The 15,761-nt window shown below is 32.2% G+C and overlaps 5 protein-coding genes across 5 annotated transcripts; 4 read left to right on the forward strand and 1 right to left on the reverse strand.

The window, feature by feature from the left end:
• The first annotated feature begins 4,162 nt into the window (after window positions 1-4,162).
• Window positions 4,163-4,870, forward strand: LOC126771064 (histidine-rich glycoprotein-like). The gene has a single exon (XM_050490751.1). The coding sequence runs from the start codon at window positions 4,163-4,165 to the stop codon at window positions 4,868-4,870; it is 708 nt and encodes a 235-aa protein (XP_050346708.1).
• Window positions 4,871-9,734: 4,864 nt separating this feature from the next.
• Window positions 9,735-10,472, forward strand: LOC126771063 (histidine-rich glycoprotein-like). The gene has a single exon (XM_050490750.1). It carries the CDS (start codon window positions 9,735-9,737, stop codon window positions 10,470-10,472), a length of 738 nt encoding a protein of 245 aa, XP_050346707.1.
• Window positions 10,473-10,645: 173 nt separating this feature from the next.
• Window positions 10,646-11,741, forward strand: LOC126771391 (histidine-rich glycoprotein-like). The gene has a single exon (XM_050491256.1). It carries the CDS (start codon window positions 10,962-10,964, stop codon window positions 11,739-11,741), a length of 780 nt encoding a protein of 259 aa, XP_050347213.1. The 5' UTR covers window positions 10,646-10,961.
• A 338-nt stretch (window positions 11,742-12,079) lies between these two features.
• LOC126771066 (eukaryotic translation initiation factor 3 subunit K) lies at window positions 12,080-13,132 on the reverse strand. The gene is made up of 3 exons (XM_050490753.1): window positions 12,744-13,132; window positions 12,437-12,656; window positions 12,080-12,331 (listed from the first exon to the last, which is right to left on the reverse strand). Exons 1-3 carry the CDS (start codon window positions 13,014-13,016, stop codon window positions 12,180-12,182), a joined length of 645 nt encoding a protein of 214 aa, XP_050346710.1. The 5' UTR covers window positions 13,017-13,132; the 3' UTR covers window positions 12,080-12,179.
• Window positions 13,133-14,161: 1,029 nt separating this feature from the next.
• On the forward strand, window positions 14,162-15,720 carry LOC126771068 (male-enhanced antigen 1). The gene is made up of 3 exons (XM_050490756.1): window positions 14,162-14,616; window positions 14,690-14,821; window positions 15,443-15,720. Exons 1-3 carry the CDS (start codon window positions 14,425-14,427, stop codon window positions 15,569-15,571), a joined length of 453 nt encoding a protein of 150 aa, XP_050346713.1. The 5' UTR covers window positions 14,162-14,424; the 3' UTR covers window positions 15,572-15,720.
• The last annotated feature ends 41 nt before the right edge of the window (window positions 15,721-15,761 follow it).

The raw sequence follows: 15,761 nt of genomic DNA on the forward strand, positions 1-15,761 counted from the left end.
TAAGCTTCATCAATTTATTTTTATTTTCCGAAGTCATTATTATAATAGTTTAGTATAATTCTGTATATAAATAAAAACAGCTGGATATAAAATTTTGAATTATATAAATCAATTTATCAACAACACATATCACCTACATATACATACCTACCTATACATTCTTAGTTGAATCAAAAACGTGAAATATTTATACTTTTGATTCTATATTAAAACCTATCTTCAAGTTAAATCTAATATTTACTTTTATAATTCAATCAAATTGCATATATATAATAGGTATTATAGGTATATAATAGGAATAAATAGGTAAAAGTAATGTTTTTAAAAACAATACAAGTAATAATACTATTTATCTTCTCATCTCGTTAATCAAAGCAAATATTTTCACATTTTAATTGTGGTATTCTGATCAACGAACAATTGTTTTAGTTGTTAAACGCTTTGATATGGTTGGTGTTGAGTCACAGTTCCTATTAATTAAAATACCTATTGCATAAGATTTTTGAGAATAAGATTAATTAGACAATAATTTGGCTCTGTGCACTGGTATATCTATTAATTACCTAGTTATTCTACTACTGACTCTCAATAGTAATATATAGTATATTGCAATGTCCCGTTTCAAAGGGTGGACAAGCCAATGTATGTAGGTAACTACAGGCACATGGAATTAATTAACAAGTGGTTAATAGTAATTTAATTATCAGTGTCTATGGGCAGTCAATGGCTTATTGGTTTTTGCCCCATTTATTCTTCTGCATTTCTAAATGTATTAATTATTAAGACATAAGACGGCTCATAACCTATTGATAATTAAATATGACTTATTTATACAAACGTGCAGCTATCTCACTTATTTTATGACTTAAGTAATATCGTATAAACGGAAGTCCATGGCATAACTAAATGTTAATAACCAAAAATAAAATGGATAGCAAGTTTAAGTTTTTATCTTATAATAAAGACCTCATTAAATCCATTGATGTTTACCCATATCTTGAAGTTCATAACGTTCTCGTAATATTTGTCCGTACGGCATTACACAAGTTTGTATTATTATAATTATTGTTGCAAAGTGAGATGAAACGGTTATTATTAGGTAACAATAACGCCGTGGTTACTTTAAAGATATTGCTTAGGATGTACCTAAGCAATATCTTTAAAGTAATATTTTAAAAGAATAAATGGCGTTGATTGTTTTTTTATTTATATCTTTAAAGTAATGTTAATGATTTAAATTGATAAGCACTTAATTTCATTCCGAACCTATTTTTTGTGCATCGTTTTCTAAATTGAACATTAAATAAGTTATTCAAACTAGTTGCAAAATAAAGAAAATATATTATCCAATATTACAAACGTAATACTATTATCGTGGTTAGTCTAACAGGATTTAGTGATATAGTAGGCTAGGCTTCTTAACTATCTACTTGGTATTACGCATAAGCATGACGCCCTCGATACTAGGTACCTATAAGAGTATTAGTACAGGTCTTAGTTAAAACTAGGTCTTGTTTGAATCATCGACGTACCGTTAAAACCTAACAATAGCCTTAATAATAATTCGTTTGCCGTTTAGGATAACTTTCATATAGATTCTTCCGACACCGAAATTCCAATATAGTCCATGAAGACGTAAAAATATAAAAAAAAAATGTTACAATAACCTTGAGAGCAGTGCGTCTAACGAAAGCGAGCCTTTAGAAAATGATTCAGTGAAGCGTGTCGATCATGAACTTATTCACTGAACGAATTCTACTAACAAATTGTCACTTTATCGCAATAGAATCGTAACATAATCGTTGCCGTTTAGCCGTTTTCCTATACCACTAACAAAACGATCCAGTCGCGATTCCGTCGAAGTTGGTTCGGAAAGGAATCGGGAACGTATCGTAAACGTTAGCAGAATTTACTTCCAGTTAAGATTCAGCTGAGGTTTATTTTTAAAATGAATAGAATCGAGAACGTATCTTTATCGATATAAACTAGTAGAATTGTCTCCTAGTTGTGTAACTGCATCAGCGAACTGTCTCATGTATAGTATTCAACTAACAAACACGTTAAATAAGTAGAATGTAACATTAAAATTAGCATTATTAAACATATTGTATTAATAGATCTATCGGTGTATTTATAATGTTCAACTTGTCTTGCATAAAACTACAAAAGAATGAACAATGTTGTTAAAAATTGGTTGTGATGAAATATATTGAGGTATCTGAACAATTATATTATACTGAAAGTTACAAAATTGACCTAGATTAAAGAGTTTTTATTATAAACGAAAAACCTTTTTTGTCGACCATCGTTCATATATTATTATTAACTAAATTGACATTATTACCTAATCTCAAAGCCAAGTTGGCGCAATGGCTAGAACCCGCAAATCTTAACCGAAGATTACGGGTTCAAACCCAGGCAAGAACCAATGAATTCTCAGCGATTCAGCGAGCTGTTACATTTTTCCTGACGTCAATCTTACCTGAAACTATTTCTTTCTCATATATTATGTTAAATAAAATCATAAAGTTAGCGCGGTGTTGATGTTCATTCTTAGCATCACAATTTAAAAAAGTACCATATTAAAAAAAACGAAATAAAAAATATATTTCGTGCTCATTTTCTTTCTTTTCAATATGTATCCTGTCATAATCTTTTACCTATTTAAAAAAATCGTTCTGATAGACTCAAAGGCGTGTATAATCGAAGTGAATGTACAAACACAGAGATAATATAGAGGACTTATGCAGGAAGGGAGTACATTAAACAAGTTTAGTCGCTCGGAAGAATTGTTTAACGCTAACCAAATAGCGGTCTTTCAAAGAATCCACTAAGCAGATAATTTACGATTGGTTCGGGATTATGCGCCTTCAATCAACTACAATGAATGAAATCTACGAATATGATTGACTTTATAGAAAACATTTAGTATAAAATACTTTCTGTTCATAATAATAGACATAAATTTTAAATAAACTTAATAATAATCTGTGGATAGCATTAAGTTATCATTCCTTTCAGTATGAAAAATTTTAATTTAATAACAATGATACGTACCTATTGATGCGTTTGCTTATATCTTCGGTATGAGCTTTAATAAAAGTTAAGCATAGTTGCATATAGTTGCCTAGATAACCTAATTCTCTTCTAATTTAATTAGAATTACACGTGAACAATATTTATGTATATCTTATATCCTGCAAGCTCACTACTTCAGTGATAAGTCCGCCCCTTGCTTGCTTTTATCTTGTATTCAATCTTAAGTTATTTCTCTTTTCTATTTTTTTTTACTTTCTTTGTAATAAAGATATTTATCATTATTATCATATATGTTAAAAATATATTAAAATATTACATTGCTTAATTTTGTTTAGATATTTCTCTCTCAAGGTTCTCAATTTGGTTGTATTTTATTACGTTTGTTACTTCAGAAGTTCGTCATTTACGAACCAATTTTGAAAATTATTTTTTTTGTTTGGGAGTGTACTTCCCGTTTGTTCAAATTTAAAGAAAAAGTGCCACCCTTAAGGGTGAAAAAATAGGATATTAAATTTTTACTGGCTCGAATTTTATTTTAAGTTGGTTAAGTTTTTTAACAGGTAATTATTTTGTATTAAATTTAATTTTTTTGGAGCTTCTTTACCATTGAATTGTTTTATAATTACACATTAACAATGTACTGTACTTTGCAATAACAATGTACTGTAAATTTTATTTAACAGCTTATTTTTCCATAAATTATTCTATGTTGACAGTAGGTATGTATGTATAGTTAAGGTGCGATCGTTACCACATTATTATTTTTTTATTAATGCATGTCGTGTTTTTCTATTCTTTAATTGAGCATACCTTTGGATATCCTAAATAAATAAATGTGTGCTATATGACAAATTATATTGCATTTAATTCAACAGTACATGTACAAACATGTACAAAATCGCACTTCGAGGGATTTTACTTTTTCAATTGCTGATTTACAATTAAATACAATTATAGCTGTCACTAAAAAATCGTCCCTGAACCAGCAGTACCGCTAAACTGTTGCGGAATATTTCTATTTCTCCACCGCAGCTTATCACTCGCTAATATAAAATAGCCAATTTGCGTTTCTGACGTTAGTTACAGCCGGACTTCCGATAGAGAGTAACAATAACTCCCTATCATGAGAGTGTTAATACTGCTAGGAGTGCTATGTGTAGCCGTGGCATGCTCCGCTCACGAAGCGGAGGACCAGGCCGTGGCCGCCAGCAAACATGAACATGGGGGAGGCCATCACCACCACGAACATCATCATCACGAACACGGCGGTAAGGGACATAAGGGCCACAAAGGACATCACCACCACCACAAAGGTGATGAGGGACATCATGGCAAACACCACCATGAAGGACACCACCATGAGCATGGCGGTGGTCACAAGAAACACTGGGATGAACATGACCACCATGGCGAACATCACGAACATGGTCACCACCACAAAGGCGAAAAACATGGCCACCATGAGCATCATGATAAAGGTGAACATGTCGACGGGTACCACAAGAAACATCACAAGGACCACTTCCACAAGGATCATCACTTCCACGATGGCCATCATCATGAAGGTAAGCACCATAAGCACGGACATCACCATGGACACCACGAAAAGCACGGAGGACACCACAAGAAGGGTGGGCACCATCATTCCGGACACCATGAAGGTCACCATGGTAAACATGGACACCATGACAAGCATCACTATGACGAAGACCATCACGGCCATAAGGGTCATCACGGGCACGACGAACACCACCACCATCATCATGATCATGGCAAGAAGGGTGGCCATGAAGACCACAAGCACTGGGGATTCCATCATGGAAAGCATTAATATTATTATTTACTGTAATTGTTATGAATTATTGTTGCCAATTATGAAATTTGTTATTGTTAATTTTTATATGTTTTATACAGTAAATAAATAGCTGAAGTTATATTGATGAGTAATTATTATAATATACGTCATAGACAATGTTTATCTTATTTCAAATAAATTAAATTAATCACAAATAATTATTTGAATACAAAAATGAAAGTAGATATAATAAATAAAGTAGCTTCTCCTTCTACCGCGTTTGCTTGCTTCATGCATAGAAATTTAAAGGATTCCATGTATAAATATAAATATACGTTCAATAGATAGATCGGACAGATAACTGTAATTAATAGTTTCAAATACTAAATATAAAACTAGAAGTCCGCCTAGAAACTATAAACTATTTTATATTAAAGTCATTCAGTTTTTTAATACAACACCAACCTGTATTAAAACAACTTAGTGGACAGGTGTCACTCCAGCATTGGCATATTTACTTTACTTTTGATTTAACGTAAAGATTTATTCCCTCGAATTAGAATATATATTTTAGCGAGACGAGCGACATAAATCTCAGTAATACTTTTTAATGCGGATTACAGATGTAAGATTTAATTATAGTTTATTTTTTACTCATAATTATCTTTTGTTCAGGAATTTAACTTCAAATTATTAAAAAACCTTCTTTTAATAAAATAATTTTGCTAATTTTCGAGATCACTTGCACAACTATATCTATAACTATAGTCTATTGCTTATAAAAATTGCCTACGATTTGGTATATAAGTTGGCCTTTATGAGTATTGCTTCGATTATATAAATGGACTACGTATACAAATATTTAAAAATAAATCATTAGCCAGTGTCTTATATACGACGGAGTGAAATTCTCTCTTAGGTTAGTCCCTCAGCAGGAACGAGATCAATACCCACACTAACACCGTCTCCGGCCACCAGACAAGAGGTAAAATAATAAATAATACAAATATCCTATCCTTATTTTAAATATTATATTTAATTTTAATATTCACATTTTCATTTCTCTCTGAACCCAATTCTGAAATCTACGCGGAGGAAGTTGCGGGCAGAGACTATAGCTAAATAATAACTTCGAAAAGCCAGAAGTGCGTGTCAGGGGATTTAACTTTTGCATTGTAGTCCAACGATTTCTACACTAGACTATCGCTGCTTCACTATATGACTTCAATCCATCATTATAAAAAAATACTGAATAAAGATTTTCACAAAAGGAAACCTCGCGGGCGAAGCCGCGCGTTTAGTTAGTAGCCTAGTATGGACTAAAAAATATTTTATGCTACAAAGCTGCTTAAACCAGCCCAAATAATGTACTACTATGCTTCACTTTTATATATTTTATTTTTATCAGCAATATAAACAACTTCATTTATTGATAACGGAGTATGACAATAATTAAGTACCTGCAGGACTTCGGAGGGTATATGATTTCAGCCGGTATGTATGTAACTGTAAGTATGTTCAACTATTCTAACTTAATTTCTAAACTACTCATCATAATTCGACAATTTAGCTATCGTTAGAAGAGTTTTACTCATTTGCTGGTTATATGCTGTGTGACGTCGTTTAATTTAGCGGCTCTAGCAGACAGACGGTAAAAGATTTTGTTAAATGTAAAGTTTTGGGTATTAAATGAACTTAATCAGGCATTTCAAAAATCGGCATTTTGCAATGTAAATTATATAAAATATAACTTAACATTTTTTATAATAAAGTTAAGTTAGTACTAGCATATTGACCCATGTGCTCGCTGCACATGGCTGTCTCGATAAGAACTTCACAAGATAGCGAGGGGGGAGGTAACACGCTCCTACCACGATTGTAGTGACACGGAGCACCACATCCTGACAGAATTTGCCACGTGGAGGCCCCATAGGCATTCCTTAACAAGGATATTGGGCGAAGACCTATCTCTGCCGAAAATGATTATCGCTAGACGCGGTAGCAAGAGGCGCTGGATGGAAATGGTCTCAATCTGCGAGAGTATCATTCGTAGAAGGCCTCGGAGTGGAAGCGATACGATGACGACCCCAGAAGAGATGGAGTTGGTACCGCTGGTTTTGTAGTGAGAATTTAGTGGTAAAAGGTGTAGGTTTAGTGGTGGTAGAGCTTTGTGCAAGCTCGTCTAGGTAGGTATCACCCACTCATCAGATATTCTACCGCAAAATAGCAGTACTTGGTATTGTTGTGTTTCAGTTTGAAGGGTGAGTGAGCCAGTGTAATTACAGGCACAAGGGACATAACATCTTAGTTCCCAAAGTTGGTAGCGCATTGGTGATGTAAGCGATGGTTAACATTTCTTACAATGCCAATGTCTATGGACGTTGGTGAACACTTACCATCAGGTGGCCCATATGCTCGTCCGCCTTCCTATTCTATATAAAAAAAGTAACTTACGAGCGTTTTAATAGAGAAAATATTATTAGGTGTGTTTCTATGTACCTAGTAGTTCACTTCACAGATCATTTTGATATAATAGTAGTTTCCGCCCGCGTGTGGAGGAGGGAAAAAACCGAGATGGCCTAGTGGTTCGAACGCGTGAATCTTAACCGATGATCGTGGGTTCAAACCCGGGCAAGTACCACTGAATTTTCATGTGCTTAATTTATGTTTATAATTCATCTCGTGCTTGACGGTGAAGGAAAACATCGTGAGGATACCTGCCTAAGTCTAATTTCATTGAAATCCTGCCACTTGTGTATTCTACCAACCCGCATTGGAGCAGCGTGGTGGAATAAGCTCCAAACCTTCTCCTCAAAAGGGAGAGGAGGCCTTAGCCCAGCAGTGGGGCATTAACAGGCTGTTACTGTTACTTTTACTGTGGAGGAGGGAGTTTTTATGTACCCTTGGATACGTGTATGCAAAATTACATGGTGATTGGTTGAGTTGTTAAGACGTGCAAGCGTAACAAATTTACAAAAAAACTTACTTTTGCATTTTTAGTATTAATAAGGATTCCCATATCCTTAGTTCTAACAATAAAGTAATGTAAGTCATTGATAAGTTTAACTTAGTATTACCAATTCACAATGATGAATAACGAAGTATTAATCGTACGACCTAAAATATTGCTATTAAAAATTTGTAGGAGGAAATATATATCTAACATTACGACCAAGCAAACATAGGTATATCACCTATGAGTGCTTGCTCGCGCTTGCGCTAAATATACATATATTAATGTAACAAAATAAAATATTAATTTAACTGTTCCTGAGTAAATCGATTCTGTTTTTAGTAGAAAAAAAATAGAAAAGTCTTATTTTTATTACTTAAAATAAGTAGGCAGTCTCCCTCCCACCTGATGGTAACCCGTACACTATCTGGGGCTCTGGGAACTAAAATGTAATGTCTTGTGCCTGTAGTTAAACTGGATCACTCGCCCTTCAATCCGTAACACAGTAATAAACAATACTAATTATAAGTAGATATTGTTGTATGGCTGTAGAATATGTAATCAGTGAGTATCTACCCAGGCTTGCAAAGAGCCCTACCACCAAGTGAAAGTATCTTTACCTATTATTATAATTTGAATAAATGTCAATAGCCCATGAAATATGGTACACGGACCACCTTTAACAGAATTATTCTTATTGAAATAAGCCGTAGGGGGCTCGACGCGATTTATATTTAGTATAGTAGCTAGTAACCCCCAGAGTAGTTATAGCATAGAGTAGGTATCTTTTACACTGTTAGAATTCATCTAAATTTTTATTTCACATACTTAAGACTAATCACAAAACACAAATTCAAAACTAATAAATTAGTCACAAGAGCTGATACTTTACGGTAGATGACGATGAATAAAAAAAAACAAGCACTTAAACTTAGAATGAAGTTAAATTTTATGCGATTATAAAAAGTTAACTTTAGTTAGTTAACAAAAATATAGATTAAAATGTTTTTAAATGTACAATAAAAAAACGTTAGTATTGGTTTTGTCAAAATAAAGCGTATCACTTTTAATTCAAAAAATTTACTATAGCCATTCTAAGTTCCACTATCAACCTGACTAGCATCATTCTTATCAGCAATGCTTATTACTAAATTATTGTATCAGCCAAATTACTAAATGACAAAATTGGCTTGCAAAGCTTCAAATCGATGCGAATTATTGATACAACACCGCAAACAATTTACTTGTCTAATTTAAACTGCATACAAAGAATCTAATTATCTCTAGGAACTGCCACTCCATTACAAAAATCATTCTATTGTATCTATTGAAATATATTTCAATGTATTTGTGTTAATCGAAAAAAATCTTCAAGCTCCTTTTGAAGAGAAACTTTTTTTTACAATTTTAGATTTAGATTCTTTTTATTACAATTATTTGAAAGTATTTCATTATCCACACATTTTTGATAACGAAGTTAAATACCCAACGTTATTCCTGTAACGATGATAACTAACAATAAGATCCAGATTTTACTTAAATATATTTACCAAGTGTTCTACATACTAATATTTGCCATGAATTACTTCTTCCATTAATTAAATAAAAAATAAATAAATTTTGTATGCTTTACCTATTATTTTTTAATAAAACTATCAATTAATTAAAAAAAAACTTTTGGGTACTTTATATCCCTATTTAAAATAAACGTTTATTTTTAAATTTTTCAAATAATATGTATTTAATTATTATCAAATGAGTTTATATAATGTTGTAACAAACAAATGGCATGGGCGTTACGGTTGCTCTGACGTCCTTGCCCGGTAATTTCACCAGCTGCAATCCGCTACTTTAATGATTTATATAAATGCCCTGTCGGGCAGTTGTAAAGTCAGTTGAGTCCCAGTGGTAAAACCATAAGCTTAGTTAGCTAATATACGCATAAAAATGAGGACGCTAGTCGCCCTTACCTTATTAGGATGTGCTTTAGTCGTTTGCTCAGGCCGCGAAATCGGCAAGGAGGAATCCGATTTAGTGGCTGCAGCTAGCCATCATAAGGGCCATCATCACGAAGAAGGTGGCGGCAAAGAGCACCATGGTCATCATCATCATGAACATGGTGAAAAGGGTCACAAGGGTCACAAAGGTCACCATCATCATCACAAAGGTGAACATGATGAACATCATAAACATCATCATGCAGGCCATCATCATGAACACGGCGGTGGACATAAAAAGCACTGGGATGAACATGATCATCACGGTAAACATCACGAACATGGACATCACCACAAGGGCGGTAAACACCACCACAAAAAACACCACGATAAGGGCGAAGAAGTTGAAGGTTATCATAAAAAGTACCATAAGGACGAATACCACAAGGACCATCACTTCTATGATGACCACCACAAAGAAGGAAAACATCACAAGCACGGCAAGCACCACGGACATCACGAAAAACATGGAGGTCATCACAAGAAAGGCGGCCATCATCATTCCGGACATGACGAACATCATCATGGCAAAAAAGGACATCATGATAAACATCATTACGATGAAGATCACAAAGGTCACAAGGGACACCATGGACACGAGGAACATCACCATCATCATGAAGGGCACGGAAAAAAGGGCGGTCACGAGGATCACAAGCACTGGGGATTTCAACATGGAAAACACTGAATTTTCTAACATTAAGTTAAAAATAAATTATAATCTTTTTTTACTTACAATTTTTTATGCCAATAGTCTTGTAAATAAATAATTGTTTTTATTATTTTAAAGTTTTTTTTTTTTAGATTCTATTAATACACTTTTATTTAGGTATAAATATTTTGATTGATAAATGAAATGATAATAAATCAATTCTATAATATAATAGGCACTGTAACGGAACTAATTTAGTTTAACCGTAAACTGCTATGTCGTCACCTTAACCGACGGAATCACTCGTCCAGAAATATAGCAATGTGATTGCTAAAGATCACTCTGTAATCGACATCAGATGAAAGCGAGTTTATCAATATAAATGCAAACTATTGTAACGACTACACCACAACGAGCTCAGCTCAGCAAGCCTTCATACCTTCCGGTAAGACAATAATTTCAAGTATAATATTTATTATCTTATGCGAAAAAGTTAAATAACACTTAAAACTCTTTACAGTAAATATGAAGGACTTATTCTTTCTGGTGCTGCTAGTTTGCAGTGTGATACTGGCAAACACTCGTCATGTTGAAAATGAAGAAAAACTAGAAAAATCAAATGGATCAGAGTCCCTAGACCAAGTGCTCGCGGGAACGGAAAAGAAAGAGGCAAAGAGCAGTCACAAAGAAGAGGGCGGTGGAAAAGAACACCATGCTCATCATCACAAGGATGAAGGTGAAAAGGGTGAAAAAGGATATAAGTCTCATCACCATCATGATAAAGGAGAACATGGTCACCACGGCAAACATCATCATGAAGGTCACCACGACGAACATGGTGGACACAAAAAGAAACATCACGACGAACATGATCACCATGGTGAACATCACGAGGCAGAACATGGCCATAAGGGTGGCAAGTTCGGTCACAAAAAAGGGCATAAAAAGGGTTCAAAGACCACTGGATTCCACCACAAGTCTCATAAAGATGAATACCATAAGGAACATAAGTTTTATGATGATTTCCATAAGGGTGGTCATCACCATAAGCACGGCGACTTCCATGGCCATCATGATAATAAAGAAGGACATCACAAGAAGGGTGGTCATCATGAGAAAGGTCATCACGAAAAACATCATGGCAAGAAAGGGAAACATGATAAAGGTCATTATGATGAAGATCATAAAGGACACAAAGGCCATCATGGTCATGAAGAACACCATGCCCACCATCATGATCATGGTAAGAAGGAAGGTCATGCAGGAGGAAAGGAGTTTGGCTACAGTCATGGAAAGAAAGCATAAAAATGTTTTCACTCAAAAATTTATACTTTTTACATTGTTATATTTTTTTATAATATCAAGTCATTTTTGAATATTGTTATTTAAAATTTTATAAAATAAAAAAAATATATTTCATTCGGACTTTTCTTGACAACATTTCAATGAAAATAGTTATGAAACTGATGACTTTAATTACTATGAAACTAGTGTGGTTTCGATAAGAAATAAATAATAATTCAACATTTATAAAGTTAATACTAGCATAGAAAGAATAATCTATGAAAAAGATTATAGCAAAAAGTAATTTGGATCAATTTTAAAATAAAATTCACTAGGGCATAATTAATGAAAAAATTACATTGTAAGCTAAGAATATTTAATCTTAATAAAAATAATCTGTGCAATGTAGTTTAACACAAATTATTATATTGATAATATATATTTGCAATCAAATATTCTTTACAAGATAGCCATCAATGGAGCTAGATGCTCAAATTCAATTTTTTCGGTAATATTCTTGGTCTTGATGTTTTCATCTTGATTAGCTATGAAGATAAGATCTCCTTCATCACGCCAACCATATTTTTTCACCCAATGTTTTAAAGTAATGTCTGAAAATAATTCATTATGAAAATTATTATTTTTTTGATTACCTGAAAAACAAATTAATCTTAATTTTTTTTTCTAATTTTACTAATATTTGTCTTAATACTAACCATCAATTCCTCCTAAAAGATTTGCAAGATTATTCTTATCAATGGTTTGGAAGGTGATGCCTACAACGTGGCAAACAAACTTGCGAATGGAGTCATAAAAACTGCTGATGCGATTGCAAAGCTCCGGCATCTGATGAACTCTGTTCCAGAACTGAGCAAAATCACATTGCTCTAAGATGTCAGCCAAATATTTAATTTGAGATATTGTTTCATTTTCTACCTAAAAATTTATATAATTGCCAAGGTTTTAGAAAGAAATTTGTGTATAATAAAAAACAAATGTATATAATGATATTTTAGCACTTACAACAGACTCGAGAAGTAGACACTTGCACAAAGTGAAATCAGTGTGAGGAAAATTTGTAAGCGCTTTTAATAGTATTTGACACGTAATATCAGGGTTAAACTTTTCGGGATTAAACTGGTAAAGTTTTAACACAGCTAAATTTGCTTCCAAATCATAGGTATTCTCCTTAGATTGCATTTCCACGTAGCGTTCTAACGTGTGAAGATTAGCTGGGTTATACCTTTCAATACTTTTTAATATTGTAGCAACTGTTTGTCTCATTGCTTCTGCCATTTTTATTTTTTCACATACAATTTCAAAGTTTTTAAGTATTTAAACAGTTACACAAAACTTACGCGTGGTAAAAAGAGAACAACATGTACAAGTATATACGACAACCTAACCAAACCAATATTTGACAATTGACATTACGATTTATGACAGTCAATACAATGGCACAGACAATTTATTGTAATAGTAATATTAGGTATCGATTACCAAACCCTGGTTAAGGTATAATAAATATATCCTAAAAAGGGGTATTTGAACTAAAAATATACACTATATATTTAAAGTAAATGACGATTTATTGACTTTGATCTGATCTTTTTGTACATATTAGATTTAAAAAATAAAGCAACAGGCAAAAAATGGCTCCTATTATTGAAACATAAGTGCTTTTTATAAATTCGATTAAATATCACTAACTATTGAGCTAGTCGCTCTTATAATGCCTTCAAATCAATCAAGTGTGGTATGAATGCCAGCTTTATGATGTTTCATATAACTATAAAAAGTGAAATGGATGGATGGATCAAATAAATGTATAATAATAATAAATGGATACAATAGTCATTGCTCAAATGTAACTTAAACTGGCATTAAGGCTAGGAAACACTTGGATATTGAGTTATATGCTACATTTTAGTAATTCCATAATAAAATAATTTTAAAAAGCTTAGGCGATATTTAATATTGCAGAATACGTATAAACAACATATTTTAATAATAAATACATAATATTATATGAGGTATTTAAAAATGTGTATTTTGTATTTTTTTAAACAAGTAAATATTTTAAATTTGTTAAAGAAAATACATATAATTTCAAAGAGTGTTTAATATTATATCAGAATTACTAATGATTGTATTTATTTATTCAAAACAATACATACAAATCTAAATGTAGTTGTATTATGTTTCTGATAAACAATACTACATTTATTTAATTTTTTATTATTACTAAACTTTTCTATAATAAGATAGACTTCATATAAGTAACCGTACAAAAGGGTAAATTAACTAAATCCTAAAACGTTCTTTTCTCCTTTTTCTGGCGTGTTAGATACACGATCCTAAAACATTAATCGTGCAACACAACACTATTACAATTGCTAAATGTCAAATAATTTAGTCTTTCAGTAGATAATAGATATCAATTTTTGTATTAACTTAAAGTAAATTATTTAAAACTGCTTTAGACATTTTTAGTTTTTCCACAGATTAGAAAGATTAGTTTATGTTGCATAGGAATCATTAAAAAAAACAACATTCTATTAAATAAATAGAAATTCCAAACCATTACAAATATGGTGTGTAATTACTATTAAAGATATGTATGTAGAAAGATATTATTTTTATTAAACAACAGCAGAATTTTGTATATTAGACACTAGACAGTATTGTACTAGACGGATTAAAAATGGTATGCGACGGTCCGGACCCACCTGACGATTCTCCACAAAATTTAATACCACCTCCTCGACATGATTTAATGGCTAATGGTAATCACGAAGACAGTGATGATGAACATAATGACCATTTCGGTTACGAGCCCTTACCACAAGGCCCTGAATTGGTACATTCCGATCGAGAAAGTGAAGAGGAACAAGATGTAAATTATAATATTTTGATTGTGATATAAATATAGTCATTTTTATAACAATAATTAAATGAATTTTTTCCAGAGCAATGACAACAATGGTGCTCCTAGCAATGTACCGCCAATAGAGCCAATGGAAAATGCCTTAACAAGAGAAGTATGGAGTGAGCCTCGGCACAATGATCCTATTCAAATGGACAATGAAAGAGCGCAACAGGTATGTTTAAAAATTTACTAAGACAATTGATGATCCTAACCTTAATTATTTTTAAATATATAAATCGGACAACAATGTTTACACTATAAATAATTTTACATGATGTGATGTTCACAAAAAGTGCACATAAAATAATAGTACTTGAGAGGTTTGAATGTAATATAACATAAAACATGTAAGGTCGTGAATGTGGGCTATAAGGATGGTTTAAAACAGGATAGACAGTGAATGATGACCACTAATTTCCAATTAATTAGTTTAAGGGCAAACATGGTGATAAACAAAGACATTGTGAAATATATAGACTTTTCAACACCATATTATACAAAGTAATGTATCAAAACATTGACGATTTCAGTTTTATTACATTTACAGACACAATTGGCACAGATTGCAAATTCCTCTTAAGTTTTTGGAAACAACTATATGATATTAATTATGCATTATCTATTATACCTTGATGTTGCTAAGCCAGAAACCTTAATACAATTAATAACAACAACTGTACAAAACTTCAATTTAAAGGATGAAAATGTGTTTAGCATAGGAATGCATACAGGAATATAAATAATAAAATACAAAGAAACAATCATTATTTTATATATCACTAATATTTTCCAGGTTATGTCATTGATGGCCAACTTTGCTTTACCTCAAGATTCCATACCAGATTGGGCACAGAGTATTTCAGAAGAACAATGGAAACAGACACTTAATGACAGGATAGAAAAGTTACGCAGCAATAGGTAATATTTTTATTTTATAATTGTATAACAACACATTTTTTAATGAATGTAAATCTAGATCTATAAGATTAACTTTATTTGTTATTTTTATTGTATCTTATATAAAAACTTAAAGAAATAAGTAAAAATATTTAAATTCTAGACATTAAATGAAAAACAAATTTAAATATTAGTTTTTTATTTTTCATATAGTC

The sequence above is a fragment of the Nymphalis io genome, chromosome 10 (genome assembly GCF_905147045.1).
Source record: "Nymphalis io chromosome 10, ilAglIoxx1.1, whole genome shotgun sequence".
Classification (NCBI taxonomy): domain Eukaryota; kingdom Metazoa; phylum Arthropoda; class Insecta; order Lepidoptera; family Nymphalidae; genus Nymphalis; species Nymphalis io.

Excerpts from the sequence above, each read along its gene's own strand:
- LOC126771066 (XM_050490753.1), bottom strand. The coding sequence starts at position 13,016 with ATGGCAGAAGCAATGAGACAAACAGTTGCTACAATATTAAAAAGTATT. Across the intron at positions 12,657-12,743 it reads GTCTACTTCTCGAGTCTGTT|GTAGAAAATGAAACAATATC; the intron begins GTAAGTGCTAAA and ends ATAAATTTTTAG. Across the intron at positions 12,332-12,436 it reads TCTTTTAGGAGGAATTGATG|ACATTACTTTAAAACATTGG; the intron begins GTTAGTATTAAG and ends AATTATTTTCAG.
- LOC126771068 (XM_050490756.1), top strand. The coding sequence starts at position 14,425 with ATGGTATGCGACGGTCCGGACCCACCTGACGATTCTCCACAAAATTTA. Across the intron at positions 14,617-14,689 it reads AAAGTGAAGAGGAACAAGAT|AGCAATGACAACAATGGTGC; the intron begins GTAAATTATAAT and ends AATTTTTTCCAG. Across the intron at positions 14,822-15,442 it reads ACAATGAAAGAGCGCAACAG|GTTATGTCATTGATGGCCAA; the intron begins GTATGTTTAAAA and ends AATATTTTCCAG.
- LOC126771391 (XM_050491256.1), top strand. The coding sequence starts at position 10,962 with ATGAAGGACTTATTCTTTCTGGTGCTGCTAGTTTGCAGTGTGATACTG.
- LOC126771064 (XM_050490751.1), top strand. The coding sequence starts at position 4,163 with ATGAGAGTGTTAATACTGCTAGGAGTGCTATGTGTAGCCGTGGCATGC.
- LOC126771063 (XM_050490750.1), top strand. The coding sequence starts at position 9,735 with ATGAGGACGCTAGTCGCCCTTACCTTATTAGGATGTGCTTTAGTCGTT.